Source organism: Falco peregrinus, chromosome 2 (assembly GCF_023634155.1).
Source record: "Falco peregrinus isolate bFalPer1 chromosome 2, bFalPer1.pri, whole genome shotgun sequence".
Lineage (NCBI taxonomy): Eukaryota > Metazoa > Chordata > Aves > Falconiformes > Falconidae > Falco > Falco peregrinus.
Window position 1 is genome coordinate 32,162,734 of NC_073722.1, and position 19,236 is coordinate 32,181,969.

General features: G+C 41.4%; 2 protein-coding genes across 6 annotated transcripts in view; one reads left to right on the forward strand and one right to left on the reverse strand.

The window, feature by feature from the left end:
• PI4K2B (phosphatidylinositol 4-kinase type 2 beta) overlaps nt 1–12,335 on the reverse strand; it is a 25,127-nt gene extending 12,792 nt beyond the window's left edge. Inside the window, exons 1-2 of one of the 4 annotated variants that reach the window (XM_055798126.1) lie at nt 12,167–12,335; nt 4,530–4,687 (exon numbers count right to left, since the gene is read on the reverse strand). In XM_055798126.1, the coding sequence (XP_055654101.1) occupies nt 4,530–4,687; nt 12,167–12,335 (327 nt within the window). Of the gene's footprint in view, nt 1–4,529; nt 4,688–8,788; nt 9,183–12,166 lie in introns of those variants that run through there. The other 3 variants (XM_055798128.1, XM_055798125.1, XM_055798127.1) reach the window with 3 other exon arrangements.
• Nucleotides 11,875–19,236, forward strand: part of SEPSECS (Sep (O-phosphoserine) tRNA:Sec (selenocysteine) tRNA synthase) — a 25,591-nt gene continuing 18,229 nt past the window's right edge. The window contains exons 1-4 of one of the 2 annotated variants that reach the window (XM_027795113.2): nt 11,875–12,027; nt 13,920–14,074; nt 16,392–16,510; nt 16,598–16,756. In XM_027795113.2, the coding sequence (XP_027650914.1) occupies nt 13,986–14,074; nt 16,392–16,510; nt 16,598–16,756 (367 nt within the window). In that variant the 5' untranslated portion in view covers nt 11,875–12,027; nt 13,920–13,985. Of the gene's footprint in view, nt 12,028–12,449; nt 12,600–13,919; nt 14,075–16,391; nt 16,511–16,597; nt 16,757–19,236 lie in introns of those variants that run through there. The other variant, XM_055798122.1, reaches the window with a different exon arrangement.

Consider the following 19,236-nt stretch of genomic DNA (forward strand, 5'->3'; position numbering starts at 1 on the left):
TCAGTTATTTGGAAGTATTGGTTAGATATAATACATCACATTTTACAGTCGCTCTTTTTAGATGACAAAATAATAAAACAAACATGGTATTCCAAATAAATTTATCAAAAAATGCTTGTGCAGAAGTAGTACAAATTCAGAACAAGCTCTTTGTAAGAGAAAAATTGAAACCAGCTAACATTTACTAGTTTTTCAAAACTAAAAAGCACAGCTTTTTAGAATATAGGGTGATTTTTTATATTCTAAGGTTTTTAAAAAAGGAGGTTTTAGAAGTAGTTTTAAAAATAGTTTTCAGCCCACCAATTAACTCATTGTCAAGATATTTCAGACAGGCATAATGGTTCCAGGAAAGTAACAAACATACAGAATGCTAATAATCAAATGTCAGGTTCTCTCTTTTGTATCTATTTTAGCTATTGCTTTAAGTTTGAATGGATCAAAGCATTCCGCAGTTTGCAATTCCAAAACGTGGTGCGGATTACCACTGCTGGAGATTCCTCAACTCAAAGCTGACAATGGTTCACAGTATCAGCCATCATTTATATTGGAGACATGTAGTAAAGCTTAAAATTACTCAGAGTACTGTGTCAAATTTTGGACACCATGCTTCAAGAAATCTGTTAACAAACTGGAGAAATTTGAAAAACACAAAAAATGTGAATAATGAAAGACTGTATGAACTAGGATAGTTTAGCCTGAGTGAAAATGGGGCCCAATGAACTAGGTAATAGGTTGCTATAGAGAAAAAAGGAACAACACATCTACTGTTAAGGAGCCAAGAAATGACAGGCTTAAATCACAGCACAGAAGCTGCAAAGAAAAAAAAACCTTTTGAACTTTAAGAGTGGCTCAAGACTGGAACAGTCTGCCAAGTTGTGGAGTCTCCAAAACAGGATGCCACTAACAACAGGTTAGTTAAACATTCATCAAGAATCATGTTAAAACGATCCTGCTCCACAGTGCAGGCATTAACTAGATGATTTCTCAAGGTGCCTGCTACACATGTTTCTACATTTGTTAACCTCAAACCACAAGATTATCACCACACTAAAATATATAACCTTCCAATTGCCTATGATAAACTTTAGCCTAGTGCATAAAGTCCATGTAATGCCTGTTTTATAGCTCAAGTGAAATGCTGCAGAAATGCTGTATCTTCATTCCTTCTCACAGGACTACAGTAAGTAAATCAAATCATTACCTAATATATATTTAAGAACAACTGCTTAAGAACCATTTTCACATAATAGTACTTCGCCAAATCCTTATAAAAAACCAGTGAGTACCTCTAAGCTAAACACTGCCTATTGTTGCACCAAGACTCACTAGCTGGTTTACACTCTTAGGTCATGAGCAAGTTTGCTGGCAGTCAGAAACTAACATTCTGCTTCAGTAACTGCTGATTCAACTAGACTAGGGAGAGGACCTGACTAGCTGCTCTAGCTTCTAAAGAATTTTCACCCACTTTGTCCAAGACAGCCTAACTAGTCCAAGATTGTCCAAGACAATCTTGCTCTGCCCAAGACAAACTACAGAGAATTTACTTCATTCAATCTGTAAACAGATTACACAAGACACCAGGCATGAGCAGCGTCACCTGTCCTGTCCATCTATTTTGATTCATTCCCATCAGCTACCAGGAAAGATAGGTTACAAAATATCACCATTTGCATTCATCCTATAAAATCAGGTTCCTATCAACAGGGGCAGGAAAAAAACTGACTAAAATTCTCTTGGTTTTGATATGCTGTCATCTGTGATTCTAAGGTTATGTTCAAAATCATGAGGAAGTTCTATGCAACTCCACGGACACAATTCAATTTAGACCTACACAAAAGGTTGCATATAGAATATTTATAGTAAGCGTAATGTGAAAGGCCAGGATGTTCTCTGAACACTTTACTGTTTTTATCTTTTTAAAACCACAACACTTTGGAGACTGAATTTACTTGGTATACTAGTTTAGTCAAAATTCTAATGTTAGGTTTAGAATTGTTAAAAAGTTATTTAATTTTTTCCTATGGAATCATACATATTTACCTGCTCAAAACAAAGCTAGCAGCTTTTCATTTCCCAGAAACGTCATGGTGTACTTGGTAGTACATGCCAAACCATTAGTTACCTCTTTTCTGATTTGCTCTTTTGGTAATACTTCCTACAAACTGCTCATTTTAAAAGGGAGCTTAGCTCATTTCATTACTTGCCCGGACCGTACTGTGCTATACTATCAAATCTAGATAGGGTTTTCAAGGCTTCACTGAAGTCAGAACCTTGCTCAATTTTACAGAGCCACTGCTGTTGAGGACCACAGTAGTCCCAGAAAACTCAATATGTAGAAAAACTACCAAGGCCAGTCTTAATTTTGCAAATTAAAACCTAATTTCTAGACTGACTCCATTAGCATTATCAACTTGCCAACAGCTAAACTGTCAAAAACATGCTGCAGAACAGTTTGTAAGAGTCACGTCTTTTACTTTATTGGTTACACAATGAACAACAAATACAGAAATATTCAACACTCCAACAAGTGCTGCTTAAGTACTGAACTGCTTCCTATCAGTACACAACTATGGCAATAAATATATAAAGTTAATTTTAATTAGGCAATTTTAATTCTATCTTTCTGGCAGACCCAAATCAGCAAATAAAATGACCTAATGGAAACTGGTTATTTACCTGTAACTTGGCATTAGCTTGTGTAAACGCTTCAGAAGCTGACCAGTAAGAAGGCTTAGCATGTCTTTAATAAGCTCTTCCCCAGCATAAGGAAGAGAAGATGACTCAAGAAGAACAGCAGCAAGCAAGTCACAAAACTGGTCTGAATGACGCAACACCATCAAACAGGATGTGAAATCCATTCTAAAATGGGAGTTGCACTAGTGACAAAATTAAGTTTTACCAGACCTTTAATAAGGGTAACATTTAGATAAGCTCTAAATTTAGCGCAAAGAATAAAAGCAAAATTGAAAGTCAGCTAGGAACTTGGTATTATTCTCAGAATCCCATGTTGGCAAATACTTTCGTATCTTGCAATGAAGTTTTTCTGGCCCACATAAAAAAAATGGTGGGTTTTTTATCTTCATTTCTGCAAAATATTTACATTCAAATCAATGACCTGCATGAAAGGGGAGGGCAAGTCACTCCTAGGAGCAGAACTAACACTTCACTGAAAAACATTAGTAAAACCAACAAGATCACCACCTAAAAAACAAGGAAATAAGGCGCTCCATCCAAAACACTATGGTTACAAAAATGATCTGTTAAGTACTCTCTTATTAGCCCCAGGGCACAGTCAGTCTCCCAGGCATTTGCTAGTCACCAAAAAAGTGCAAATTTGCACATACAGAAATCCAGCACAAACATGATTTTTTTTCCTAGAAATTCCTCTACTAACTAACTTTCTAAGAATAAAAGATCTCGACTGCACAGCATTAGGAAAAACCAAAAAACCCACTTAACCAGCTTTAAAGCATATTTAGCATAACACTGTAGACTACTCTTCAGACACGCCATGCATTGAATGTTTTGAAAAGTATTGATTTAAACCAGTATTCAATTACTCTCATGTTTTTCCTATTTCATATTAAATAAGACATAATCCTAATCTAAATAACCTATTTAAAAACAATCTGAAGTTTGAGCATGTACATATAAGCATATAACTTGAATACCTACAAAGAATTAAACTACTGAAGTAGGGAAATGACCTGAAGTCTAAGAAGTCTGCCAAAATAAGTCTGGTGAAATTCAAAGTTTGAAAATCTGAAGCAGCATTGTACACAACAGCAAGAATCCCGCAAAGCAACTGACAATGTGAAAGTATGTCTGAAACATAATTTTCTCTTATAAAGTAATGCTAACAAAATGTTGCTTTTCAAGCAAGATTCAGGTAACCATTACTTCTCTGTCTCAAAGTAATCTTAGGATACCTCTTTGATGATCACTATTCAAGGTACCATTTACCATTAAGGGAGGGGAAACCAAATCTTCAAGTTAAGATTCAGCAGACAAATGCAAGTAAAAAGGTAGATCTGTTTATACTGATCTTCTTGCCTATCTACCAATCATGCAGGAGGAAGGACACATGACCTAAATAAAAGACTACGTAAAAAGAAAAGAGATAATATAGGAGGCTTGGCTAAAGAAACTTAAGCAGTACCGAAATCAGAAGCTCAGTTGTGTCAAAAATCAATTAAAACATACAAAGAACAAGATGTTAGATTCTGCACAAAGGAATTCCTGAATCTTTTTCACATGTTAAAGAGGTTATTTTTATTTTCTTCACATTTCTTTGGTGCAGATAATTCAAAACATGGTAAAACTGCAACAGAAAAATAATAGTTATTTTGGCTTAGCAAGACATAGTTAGAAATCTAAGTATTACTCTCACTGCTTTTTCAACACAGATTTTGGCATACTCTAAATTATTAAACAATTTATTTAGATGATTTCCATTTAAATAGAATTTTAAAATTTCCATGTTAAACTCATTGCTGATAGTGCTTCTGACTTCACAGTAACATGCTCACCCCTTTTGGATCCTTGGCAAAGTAACTTCCACTGGATCCTTGAGAGATTCTTTCTGGAAAAACTCCACACTCTATAGCTTGTTCTGCTCTCAGAATAATTTCTGCAAATTCTGGATCATCTAAAAATATATTCATATCAGCAGTACGTCCTGTATGCCCTGAAAAATAAGAGAACAGGCAATCTTAAGTGTAATTTGTACTACAAATTAACAACAAAAGTAAACGTACTGAAAAGCTAACAACCTTTCCTGCTGTGGTCATTCAATAGCAGGCTAAAAAATCTGATCCATTAAATCAGTGCAAGTTTTCCCACCGATTTACCCATGTCTAATCAACCTTTTGTTTAAGGTAAATCAGCCAAATCTGTAACAACTCATTCGAGACTACCACTGCAAAGTGCTTACATTTTTCAAATATTTTTATTTATATAAGGAAGCCCATAAAGAAAAAAAAAACACCTTCAAAATCATACCTATTAAAAAAGTGCTAATGATTTTACATACCATTTTTATTAAGATTTTTGTAGTATTTTTCAGGGAAAGCTATCTGAAAGTAAACTGTCCATTACCCACTAACTTATTAGAATGGCATCATACCCTTCATTTACCAGCTTGGGTAACATGCTTGTTATCTGCTAAAACACAACAAAGTAATTCACAAAACAATTAGCAGCACTAATATCCCAGTGAAGTACTGGATACCATCACCATTCCAATATTAAATACTATCAACTGCTTGCAGAATTTCTTTACTACTGACCAAAAGATCAGCTCTACGCAGGCATTTATGCAAACTCTATGCCTCTCCAAAAACATTTAGCCAGATAAAAAGAAGTTGCCAAGATTTAATACCTGTACCGTCCTTTAAACCCTTCCAAATTATTTCTTTGCAAGTTTTGAAACTGCAGGGGTTCGTACCTTACTTTTAGGGCTAGGATTATTCCATGTTCTTATCAAGTGCATTTTAATGGGTCTGTGCACTAGGGCTCATTTCTGCATTAAGCAACAGTTGCATTATTCTAAATTAAGCATTTACAGATAAAGTCGCCTTGTTCCCATTTCAGCACTTGAAGAAACTTAAGCTAAAATAACACACATACATACTTCTGGAACAACAACTGACAGAACTAATTCCAAAAAGATACTCCTAAACAGTTTATGGATAGCCAAATAAAAAAATAAATAATAAAAATTGCTCTTGACGTTTTGGAACACCTTTCTGTAGCATACGACATTCACTGAAGTTTTCTAGAACACTACCACTTGCTTGCATGAACCACCCACAAATAATACAGCTTCCAAATCGAAAAGACTTAAAAAGCATAAAACACACAAAAACCTTAGTATTAAGCTGATAACATGAAGAGAAGCCTTAAAAACTAGTAACAGTTCATTCTTAATGATCAGCTACAGCCCATTAGATCAGAATCTGTTAGACTACATGGCCAACACTTCTGCAATAAACTACAGTTTATTTTAAGGCTTTTATTGGGACTGCCGGGGACAATCAATGAATTTTATTTCATAGAGTCTCAGAACCAAGAGAAAGGGTTCTAGAGTTTCCTCGTCACCGTGTACTTAAGCGAGTTAGGGAAATAAACCAAAAAAACCACAATACATTTATTTTTATGGGAAAAGTCACTTTGAATCTGTGGTTCTTATTCCATATTCAAGCCTCAACTATCTCTACATGAGAAATGTCACATCACACAGCTGAGCTGTGTCTACTATATATTTTTGTCAGCAAATGCAAAAATCAGTGTTGTGCATTATACTGTTACCAAAGAAAATGCAACATCCATATGAAGCTGCTCTGCACGTTGATCTTCCAGATGAAGAGGACCTACAGATGAACTGTCCATAACAGGGACTGAAGTTATCTATGCAGAAGACAACTTTCAATTTCTGTGCATTCACTCCAGAATCTAAAAACCGTAAGAGTCTCACTGTCTTGAGGAAATTCTAACATAAATTATAATCTACAGGAAAAATATATTCAATTAAAAAAAAATTTAAACCAAACAAACCACATTATCCTGCATGCTCAAGGAGGAGAAAAATAATTTTTAAAAGTTATGATTGCTACCGTGCTACTAGAAAGCCTTCTGTTACCACAGTGACGTGGCTGTACAAAAACATATAGGCTGAAAACAACAAAACTGGCAGTTTTAAGAAGTTTTCTTTCAGCTTACCAACATTCTCCATGTGAAAATATGCCATTTTTATTGAAGCTAGTATTTCCTGAATGTGGCAGCATTTTCTGACTTGGTTTCTTCCCTGAAAATTATTTTAGCCAAGTTTTCCGCTGTGAATGCATGTTATAGTTGCAACCTACTCCCAGTACAGTCTCCAAACTTACAGCTGTAACTAATCAAGATTTTTCTTGCAGCCGCTCTTGAAAACTACTCTTCTCATTAAACTGTCACTCAGGAGACCAGGGCTCTCACGCGCACACATAGTCTACCTACCAAGCCCAATCCCTTTTTCCAAATTAGTTTGGACAAGGCCTAATGCTGTGAAGCCGCTATAGTGGAATGGTGAGGACACACCGAAGAAGATACAAATACTATCACCTCAATCTGTTCTTCCATCAAATTAACATGACATAAGCTAAACTACTACACTTTGCAAGATTAACACGTATGAACTCCGTCAATACTAAACTCGCTTTATACTATTTTAACATTAACATAATTAAAGGTCGTCTTTTCAACCAGTTCCATCTTTTTCTATAGTCTTATATTCTGACAAGTAACTCCATTCTGAAAACGCTCTCCACATTGCAATAACATGCATGAATAACATCTCTTGCACGTATGTTCCACCTGAAACCAAAAGGTAAGAACAAGGAAACATGAGCAAGAGATGAGATGATGCAATCAGAGTTCTGAGATTTTCTTACATACTCTTGGGGCAAATCCCAAGTAGTACTCTGCATTCACGACGCTAATTGCACTCTGGTGCAAGACCCACAGCTCTAGTCTCTGCTCTGAAGCATTAACTGCTATGTTTTGCTAGAAGCGCTGTCTCATTAAGACACCTCAAGTCTCATGGGAACAAGACAGAACTCTAACACTTCAAGGGTGCGTTTGCGATACACGTCTGGTCTATGCTTGGGACCATTGGTTAAAAGATGAGAAAATTTTTTTTCTTATGGTTAAACACAGCGCACTAGCAAAAGCTCTATGGGGCTGCTAAAAAAGTTACTAGCACAACTTATATTGCTTAAATTGATGGGGGCTTTGTTTGTTTTTAATATGCTGTTGTCGCAAAAGAAACCATTTTTACCAGTCTCTGGCAAGAAATCCTATGGTAAAGTTACAACAGCAAACACTACTAAGTGATAGACGTCCACAGATTTATGTCAGCAAACCTCTCCTAGATGTACATCTCATCTGTTTACAAAGTTGCACAGAATCTGAATGCTTGAAAGTCTAAAGGAAAAAAAAATAAAAATAAGCAATTGCTTAGTTTATTGTCTTGCCCTTATATTTAGAAGTAGATAACGGCCATGGTTACGCTTCCTTTCAAATCAATAACTATGTTCTTGCATTTCTGCATTTTCACATCACATTTCTTTCTCTCTTCAAGACTGGGTTTCAAAACATGGAAAGTGCCAAGTTCTCTATGAAACCAAAAATGGGGCAGAAGAGTTCACATCTAAAACTCTTAATGCAGGTGACAGTACCAGGAAGCGAGTAGATGTCCGGAGCCAAGAACAGAAACAGAATAAAACTTTTTTTACAGGATGAAAAGATAGGGGTCACAAGCAAGTAATTGTTGGAATAGGGGAAGCAAATAGAAAACTCGATAGCGTTCGCCAAGCGTGCAGGAAGCAGCAGCCGGTCCCACCACAGAACACAGTCTGTAAAATTTGTAAAGCCAAAAGTTGCAAAAACCATAACAGAAACAAAGCAAAGCCCAACAGAACAGAAGACAGAGAACAAGGAGACGTAACAGTGGAGACACTCTTGAAGGTGTAAAGGAGTTCGGGCAGCCCCGCACAGAAAGGCGCGGCACTGCAACGCCGAGCCATTACCGCCCGCGCCCGCGCCTTCCGAGGAACGCTCCGAAGGAGCTCTCTGTGGGAACGGGACACCTCGAGCCGGCACCGGGTACCTCAGCCCCTACAGGCACGTTCCCTGCCCCTCTGGCAGGGCAGGGGCCACCTCTCCCCCGCCAGCCAAGCCACCTGCCCGCGCCGCTGCCCGCCCCCCCCGGTCAGCACCGCCCGGCGGAGGCGGCGGCCCCGGGCCGTACCTGCGGCAGCGCTGGGCCCCTTGTCCCAGGCGGCGCCCGCTCGGCGGCCGCGGCCCGACGCCCGCAGGAGAGGCTCGTCCTCTCCATCTCCCTCCGGCCCCGAGTCCTCCTCACCCGAGTCCTCCTCCTCAGGCCCCAGCTCCCCACACAGCCTCACAGCCCCGCCGGGGGCGGGTTTCGCCCCTTGCGGCCCCCGCCAGGGTGGCCCCGCCTGAGGCGCCGGCTCCGCGAGGAGCAGCAGCCGCTCATCGGGCTCCTCAGCACCCGGCTCCGCCATGGGCGGCCGGGACCCAAGCGCGGCGGGAGGCGCCGCCGGCCGGGCTCAGGCCCCTCGGCCGCAGCCCATTGCACGCTCCGCCGCCGCAGCCGGCTCCGCGCCCGCCGTGCCCCCGCGCCTGCGCGCGCCCCGGTACCCGCCCCCGCCGCTACCTGCCTTAAAGGGGCCGCGGCCCCAGCGGCGCCCCCGAGCCGCCGCGCGTGTGAGTAGCCGGCGACGCCGGGCTGAGGCGGGGTCGGGAGGGGCTCCCGCCTCATCTCCAGGCCGGCTACCAGTCACGGGGCTAGCACATCGGTGTGCAAGGAATTCGTGCCCCACGGCGGCGCCGTATCCGTGGCACGGCGGAGTCTGTGCGGCGAGGTTCCCGCGGTACCTCGGCCGGGGGCCAAATCTACCGGTGCGAGTGTTCGTCCAGCACCGGGTGCTGCGGTCAGCTGGTGTTAGTCTGCACATGGCTTAAGACAGCCTCAGATCCGCTCAACGTTCTTCCGGGAAATCACAGCCAAAGGCCTCCGTACTTGTCTTTTTTTTCACTGTTAGTCACTTAACAGAACATCCCCGACACCGGCTTTACTTGTCCCTCTGGAACAGGCTTGTCTCCTGGCCACCGCTGTCCACTAGCCAGCTGCTCTCCCTCCCCATACTTCAAAAGGCATTATTCTACACCATCACGGTGATTTCCAAAACAAAGCCTAAAAATATATATGTGAAAACTATGAATACGTTGACGTTATTTCCATGTTCCCGCAACCATCCTTGTTATTAATTGCAAGAAAAAGAATACCACTATAACCCCAACATGCTGCATCAGACTTTGATGTGGATACCCTCTTCCCACACCTCTCTGTACAGGAGGGGTTTTCCTCAATGCAGTACTCAAAAAGATTTTGGTGAAATATGGGAGAAAGATACACGTATGAAGTACTTGTAGACAACTGGGATTCTGGGTTATACTGAGAGCAAACCAGTGCTCAGCTAAAATAATAATTGCACATACTGAATTTTCATTATTCTAGAATTATCCATAATACAAGGATTCATTTTGTCCATAACCCAGAACACAGAAAGAAAATTACTTTGCTTGGTTACTGAGAAAATAAAACCTTACTGAAATGTTTGACTTGTGTTTGTTTTGTCTCAGGTTACCTGTCAGCCAGTGGACTTTGGAATTAAATTGTTGTTTACTTATGTAACTACTAATATCTGTAACATTGGATAAAATCTGTTCACACTTGCATTTCTGTTTCCATTCCTTTCTATTAAAAATGAACAGTCAACTGTGACTGCAGATGAATAGCCATTTTATGCCCAGTAAACAAGTATATGAAGGTTACAGCGACTGGATGTTATTTTCCATACAGAAAATTATACAGATGTTAATTCCTGCATGAAGCAAACAAAAAAATCAGACTAAAATGGGAGAAGTCTGACATTTTGCCCAGCAGACCATTAAGGAAGACCCCGTCTTCCTTTAGCTGTATTAGTTATGAGTGCATTGTGGCTGTTTCAGTAATGCTCTGTTAACCAGTCCATCCATGGGTTTTAAAAAAAGTTTGAAAGTTCTTTCTATTGAATGAACCAAAAAATGAAATAGCTAATGAGTTATTTCTTCTGGTTTAGAGAATCTTCTACACCTGCTAGTCTAGTGCATGTCTAAATGCAGTTAACTTAGTTTTTATCTTCTACTGCAATGAGAATTCTGTTACTTGCTCACAGGCCTTGATCCAACAAAATCTTTACATTGCCTCAATCTTCAGTGCTGCAGAGTTCAAACACTACCACGGCTCATAATTAAACAAAATACACATCACCATCATTGCTATGAAACTATTAATTTTAATTCTGATTAGCTAATACTCTCAATTAGCCACCTGGATTAAAATTATTAGCAATTAAATCGTGCAAGTAAGTTGGATCATTTTCCTCACGCTAACACTTTTGTCTCTATCCTTCTAATCCACAGAGCATTCTTTGTCATGTTTATAGTATGTACCGGAGTACTATGGGGAAACGTTGGAGTGGAAAAAGAAGGGAAAACGTGCACCGTGGGGCACTTGTAAGCTTTAGGTGAGCGCCCTCTTGTGACACTTCAAAATAAAGACCGCGGTGACGAGCTGTTCGGTATTTCTACAGTACCGGCAACGCGACACGTGGGGACAATCCAGATGCAGCATGACTGCAGGGACTGAGCAGCGGGACAATTCAATTCCGAAGCTCCTTTCTGTTCAACAGGACTAAGAAACTGTGTTAATTATAGTCTGAGCCAACAGTTCAAACAGGTAAGACTGCTCTGTCAGAGCGCCTGAAAGATCCTAATCAGGCTAATGAAACCTACAGAAGCAGCATGGTCACTATGTACTTTTCACACGTTTATTACCCGTCAGAGCTCAAAACTGTAAAACAGAAGAATCAGGTAAGACACCGTAAACGAAGTCTGTTGACCCAGTACAGGCTGGTTAAAACTAAACACTGGAACAAACGCACTGCATACCTCTTCAGTTTTTGCATGCTTGCTACCGGTTATTTCAGGAAGGCACACGGCAACCTGCCAGCTCCCCCGCCTGCCAGAGCGCAGCGCCCGCGGGGGCCGGCGGGCACTCAGATGCCCTGAGGAGCCTCTGCGCACCCGGTGAGCTTCCACCTGCTGAGGCTTCGCTGGCAATCCCCAGCAAAGGTCCGATCCTTGCCCCACATTGCCTGCTGCTGTGTTTTTTCCCCCCAAATAATGTAAATGTTAAAACAAAAAAAAAAAAAAAGCAGATTAGCCGTCTCCTAGTTGCACGCTTTTCTCTCTGTAACGCCACTTCGGCGCTGCCTCCCCAGCCCCGGCGGGCGGGCTGGGCTGCGGCTGCACCCAGCGGGCCGCTGTTCCGTGCTGAGGGCAGCCACGCCGCCACCTCTGCTCACGGACACGTTGCGAAGAGCAGAAAAGGCGCTTCCCTGACAGGAACCTTAAGGGCAGGTACGTGGCCGTTCTCAACAGCCTAACGCTAAACTTGGCGGGGGGGCGGGGGGAACAACCCATGCACAGGTTCGTCACAAGCCAAGAAGCCTGCCTTCTGGCGGGCGCCTCCCCCTCACGGAGGGAGGCCGCCGGCTACCTGTCGGGAGGACCGCGCCCGGGCGCGGAAAACGGCGATGCTCAGCGGCGGCGGCAGGCACAGGCCCGCCTCCCCCAGAGGGAGCCCGGCGCCCGGCCCTGCTGCTGGGGGCGCCGCCGGGACCGGTCTCCGCCGGCGCCAGGGGAGGGGCGGGGCCCCGGCGGCGCATGCGCAACGCTGCCCCAGGCGGTCTCCGGCGGGAGCTGGCCGGCTGGCCCGCTCGGCGGTCGCGCTGAGGAGGAGCGGCGGCTCGGCGGCGGCAACAGGAGGGGCCGGGGCCCGTGCCGCCGGGAGCCGCGCCGCCGCCCGCCCCTCGGCCATGAACGCGGAGAACTTCGGCTGCAGCGAGCGGCTGGTCACGGCGGCCTATGTGCGCCAGGGGGCGCAGGGCCGCCGCGCGCACGAGCTGCGCCTGCGGGCCCTGCTGGAGCAGGTAACCGGGCCGCTCCCGCCGCTGCTGGCCGCCGTGCCGGGGCCCCGGAGCCGGGGAGCGCGGCGCTGAGCCGCCCGCGGGCGGCGGCTGGCCCGGGGCGCGGGGGGGGAGCCGCCCCGCCTGCTTCCCTCCCGGCTGGGGCACGGGGCGTCCCCGGGCCGGCCCTGTCAGCACGCAGCCTGCCGGGCGCGGCGGGCCCCGCGCCGGTGTGCCCCTGCAGCTCCCGCCCCGCTGTAGCGGCGCTCTCGAGCCCGCCGTGGCGCTGCCCCGGCGTCGGGCATGGCGGCTCGGGAGAGCTGAGCTGGCCTTGCCGCGGTGGCAGAGACCTTAGGGAGCCCCGAAGTGAAAGGCCTTGTTTGGGAGAAAAAAATTACTGCCTTAGGTTGTGCATTCGCCGAGAAAAGCTCAGCAGACAGTTAAAGAATGGTTTTTTTAAACACTAAAATATTAACGTATTGTTACACGAGGTAAAAAATGACGCTTGTGCCAAAACAATGTATTTGTCTCCAGTGTACAGAAATCATCATCGAGTTCTCAAATCTTTCAGTTCTTGAACATCCTTAGTCACGGCACCTGCTGTTTCAAACTTAACTTTCATACCACGCTTAAGACGTGAATTAGTTTTACTGAATTTATTTTACTTGTATCGCGACACATGCAGAACCTCTGCGCTGCGGTGGTAGTGCTGGGTGGATTTATGAGTACCTTTCCCCAGAGGATCTCTTCTGCAGTTTGCAAAGACGAGTGCAGGTCTCAACTCGGTAGAGAGCACAAGAACGAGCATGTTACTGTTTGCGGTTTTGAAGTTTGTAAATGCTTTCCTTAGCTGCTAGGTAATAACTAGAAAGGAAAATACGCAGATAGGAAGATGTGTTATAAGTGAAACTATATTTCCCTTCTGCTCATAATTAGTATTTTTGCTTTTGTAATACCCAGTTATCTCCCTTTCGCCCAATTTTCTGTTGGATTCCTGTAGTAGATTCTTGTCTAGAGAACATATTGAACCATAGTCTTCTAGGGAGTAATTAACGTGTAGATGCTGCAGTGGTTTTGTGTGTACTTTAAAGAACACTTGAAAGTGAAAAATAGCTTGCCTATTTTAATATCGGGATATGCTAATGTAATTGCACTTGATATACAGAAAAATCATTATTTAACTTTTTTCTTTGATGACAGGTTCATAACAATACAAAACAGCATAACAAAAATACAAACTGCTGTTCACTGTGGGAAAGAAGGAGAAACATTAATCAAACAAGTTGCATAAAGTTTTGTTCATTTTTGATTTCCAAGTTTTGTGGTTACCTTTCTGTTATTAAGGGAAAATGTCCTGAAGATGGATGGGATGAAAGCACCATTGAACTGTTTCTGCATGAACTTGCTATAATGGATAGCAATAACTTTCTGGGCAACTGTGGTGTGGGTGAGAGGGAAGGAAGAGTGGCGTCAGGACTCGTTGCCCGAAGGCATTACAGGTATAAATCACTGGCAATTTGAATTATTCATATTTTTTATTAGTTCCTTTAAGTGGCATATTTTATTGTGTCTTGCTATCTGAAACCTTGATAGCATTTGAGAAAAACAGTATAATAATATTGAATTGATACAACTTTCTGTATTGAAATTTAATAATGCATTGGAAGGTCTGGAATGGAACAAGAATGTTCTGTCAGTGTTATGTCCTGTATGCTGAACTGGTAGAAGCTTAAGACATTGAGATGACTGCATGCTGGGGAGTCAGAGATCTTCCTGTTTTAAAATAATCTGTGCATTACTTGCCTTTTTTAATACCGTACAGATTTTCACGTGTATATTATTAAAACCTACTGCATACTTAGTTGTAAAGTATCAAGCATTCCTAATGAACAGCTATTTGTATTTAGTTATGTTCATTAATATCTTTATAATGTAAGTAATTGATATGCACATGAAAACCCAGTACATCTATAGTATGTTTTTATATGAAGCAGGGAGATATATAAAGACAAGAAGAGCTTTTAGTAGCTTTAGTAGCTTGTAGACCTTCTGACTCTTGATGGGATGTTGCATGCTGTAATTCTAGAGGGTCTGTGTTAATTGATTTATGAATATACTTTTTTTTTTTTTTTTGCACAGACATCTGTGCTGAGTACCTTGCTGTGGTGTTTAATGGGAATGAAACAAAGTGAAATTTCCTGGAATGTTTCTCCTAGAAAGATTAACACAAAAGTATATTAGAGACCAGAAATTTAGTAAGCTTTACCATATGGAAGCTGAATTACTTAAGCTTAATGGCTTTCATAAACCCTACAGTACCATGAAGAATTAATGAAGAAAAGCACTAATACATTTTGTTTTCTGTACTGCTCTCTAGTCTAGGATATGTGTGGCAAGGGAGGTAGGTGGTCACACTGGGATGAGTATCCAAGGAATTATTGCTTTCAGAAAGTACTGGAGAAACCATGCCCAGCTTTTGGCCAGAGACAACCTGGGCTGGCATTTAGCTGCTGTCGGTCTGATGCAGCTCCGTCACCTGGCATCTTGCCTTCACCTATGAGTGTCAGCAATAGCAAGGAAAGGCACAGAGGCATCCTCTACTCCACTTATTTCTGCAATACCTTTTACAGGTAACTTTGGGAGTGATGGAGGTAGCAGGAGATAGTTCTCAAGCTGTCTTTCAGCTTAATAAATTCGAAGGGCCAGTCTTAGAGAGGATTGCTCCTTAGAAAGGAGTACATATTTGCAGAAAATAAGTAGTAGTAGTAGTAGTATGAGGAAGCTATTAAGAATAATATATTATTATACATTATATATATACCCAAAGTATTTATATACGTTATATATAATATGTATAAAAATAAAATATTTTTACTGGAGCGAGGTTTATGTGCAAGCTTCAATTCATTATCAAGCTATTGTTGATTTCAGTCAATAGCTTGAAATGGGGGGAAAAAATTTTAAAACTATGTTCCAAGAAGTTCTGAATTCCATACACTCATCAGACTGCATTTTACTTTATTCTCAAGACAAAACCAGAATTAAAGCCATAAATAGGTGTGTATTGTTCCTAGCTTACTTGAGCAGCTGCTGCGTTTGAGCCGTAGGTAAAATTAGCTCTGTAAACTTTACTTTATAAACGGTTTCAGTACCGTCCACTCCTGAAAGGTGCTAAGTAATATCCAACATTTATAAACATAATTTATAAACACCATGCAGAGATGGTATTGCACGATACATAACATTGAATAGCAGAATCAGGTAGATGAAATGAAGACGTAGAAAAAGATGGGCAAAGTGATAACATTAACCTAATTGTCTTTCAGGATGTTTTGTCACAGTATGTATTATGTCTTTGCCCTATGGAGATGAAGCATTTCTCAGGGAAGTATCTGTATAATACCACTGTGCCTATGGTATGCTACACTGTAGGCAGCAGGTTTTTGTTTTTCTTGGAGTTGTGTGCCTGAACGTGTTGACATTTGTAATGCTGATTCAGCAGACATCAAGAAGTACTGAGGTGCCTTTAAAAGGAAACTTGCCGGATGCTAAAGGTGTTGCTACTATGGGTCTTCTCAAAGTTTTTACTTGCATACTGGGAACACTGTTAATCTACTTCTAAAAAAAAAAATAAATCAATTTCATGCGAATATATCTTGTTATAATGGAACTTGTTATGGCAGATACTGACGTTGCATTGGATACAGCATTTTCCACAATTGTTTATCAAATTAAATTCTCTTCAGTCAGCAAGAATTATTGCTTTGGGATGTGAAAAAAACTTGATGTATGCTTTCAACCTTTTTTTTTTTTTAGGTTGATCCATGGAATTGGAAGGTCAGGTGATATTTCTGCAGTCCAGCCTAAAGCTGCAGGGTCTAGCCTTTTGAACAAACTTACTAATTCAGTAGTTCTGGATATTATAAAGCTGGCTGGTAGGTGTAAATGTGAAAATATCTCTTGTTTGTGGGGGCATGTCTTGGGTTCTTCATGTTAATTTCTGACTTGCTTTTTATGTGCAGGTGTCCGGACAGTGACCAATTGTTTTGTGGTTCCTATGGCAACTGGCATGAGTCTAACTTTGTGTTTTTTAACATTGCGGCACAAGAGACCAAAGGCAAAATACATTATCTGGCCACGTATAGACCAGAAATCTTGCTTTAAATCAATGATAACTGCAGGTAAGAAGGAGCTGACTGATTACACAGTGTGTTCTTCTAACAGATACAAAACTTCATCTAGCAGCCTGGTCAGTTCATATGCTTGTGGCAAGATCCTTAAAAGGCCTAATGCATAGTAGCTGTAAGTGCTTTATTTCTACACTCCTGATTTCTAACACATAACCACAAGTATGAGTTGTCTTCCTGATGCCTTGTAAAATGTAGGCGTATGTTTTGGTACAGAGGTGTATATAGTCAATAGAGAACACAATACTAAGGAAGTTACAGTTCACTTTTGGAGTTAGATGCCTAATTTGCTGTCCTGAGAATTATGTAAAACCAAGGCTCATGGTTCAAATCTCTCTTAGATTTATGCAAAAAGCATATGTGTCCTAGGAATTGTGATCAAAAGGTGACAAGCTGTGTAGTTTGCACATTCTTTTCTTTTAGAACATGGGGAGTGTTAGCTGCCCTACTTGTTTTTAATCCTGCAGTGTCACTCACCTCACTCAGGAAATTAGTTTGATGCCTTTATTAGTTCAAACCTTCATTTCTCTCAAATGGACTTCCTTGTTTACCACTCTGTAAGTAAGCAAAGGGTAGGAGTCTGTCCCTGCATTGAAGGTACAGACAGATGCATAGGATCAAGGGAAGGGCAAGTAAGGGAGACTTAATTTTCCAGCTCAGTGCACATACCTGCAGGTGGTGGCATAGATTCTGGTCCTAGTTCTTAGGACACATTTATTCTTTGCATAAAATAATCATTAGATAAAAGTTACTAAACAGTTGGACACAGGAATCCAGTGATTCTGTCTAGGTAAGATGCAGGGGTGTTTAAAAGGTATCAGATCGGAACAAATAGAAGATGTATATAAGAAAAGTGGGAGTGTTTTGGGAATTGTATGCTCAATTTAGGACATCAAGCCAAGGAAATTAATGTTTATAATGGAGAAGGTTGTGAGGAAATATAATTGATCTGTTAATTTTTTAGTAGTTAAGATGTCTACCACAAAATTAATTAAAAGAATTATCAAATAAAAAAGAGCAGGCAGCATCAGATATCTAACAACTGTCTACTAAATGCAATCTCTGTCTTCTAGATCGCTAATCGAAAACCAGACTAGGGCTAACAATGTCAATAAATTGTTCTAGTCTTAAGTTCTTCTGTAGAGTTTGAGCCTTAAATGTCAGTGTTAAGGCGCGGTGTTGAGCCATAAAGGAATAATTCACATAGCTGTGGCCATGTTACACTGCTTTGGAAATAACTTCCCCACCCCCTGTCTTTACTTTCATTCAGTAAACTGAACATCTCTGTTTTTTCAAGAAAGTAATAATTGCTTCAGCTAGCATGATGTTGCTGCCGTGCCACACTTGTTTGGGGAAGGGAGTATATGGTTTCCAGTGTTTTATTCTGTAAACAGAACCTTTCTGATTTAGTTATTTATTTATAAGTAGAAATTTGAGCAACTAGCATGACAGGCTTCCCTCCCCGACAAAGAAAACTCTTCAAGTGCTACATTAGGTCAACCATGCTTTTGTCTAGCTGAATCTTGACAGTCTTTGAGGGTGGAGATTCCACAACCTCTCTGGATAGCAGTTCCAGTGCTGTGCTATCCTCTGAATGAAAAAAAGGGGGTTTTTGCAGTTTATTCTGAACCTCTCAAACCAAAATTTGTTATCGTTGCCTCTTACTGTATCCTGCCAAGGAGCATTTGGCTCTCTTGTCTTTGTAACTCCCTCTCAGATAGCTAGGAGCTGCTATTAGCTATTATCCTTAGCCTGTTCAGGCTTGAGAAGTGTGGCTCTTACAGCCTGTCTTTCTAAGCTGTGTGCGCGATACCACGTCCATCTTGGTAGCCCTTTGATGGATCTTATCTGGTTTTGCAACATCTCTCCGGAGCAGCCTATTCCATAACTGGAAACATTCCACCATTTAGAAAAAGGGGATAATTTTTCAAACGTTTGTCATACGTGTCCTTGAGAAACAACCTTATGAGGTTCACTGTAGGACAACTTAAATACAAACTTAAACTTAAAAAATAAAAGACTTGGGAAATAGCTTGATTTTGATATGACAAAGTTCACTTCCAAAACGAGGTCAAACACGGACATTTTTATATTTTAAGAAGTCACTTGGAAGTTTATAGATTAAGGCACAGGTTTTATGATGAAAGCCCATTCATAATAATCATTATTGCATTGCTACCTCTCTTGGCATTCTTTTTTAGAGAGGCTGTTTTAGTATGCTAATGTTTCACCAGACCACCTGTTGCTGTTGCATGCAAAGACTGTAAGGTAAGCTTTTGTCTGGAGTCCGGTATTTAACAAGAATTTATTGTAGTTTTTAGCTGTATGGACATTGTACAGTAAAGCAGTTCTTAATCCAAGTCTGAAATAATCTGTTAAAACAACAGAAGCAAGGTTATTTTTTTTCAGATTTATACTGGAACTAAAAACCTGCAATTAGTCAGAGATTTGATGATACACGTTCAGGTCTTGCA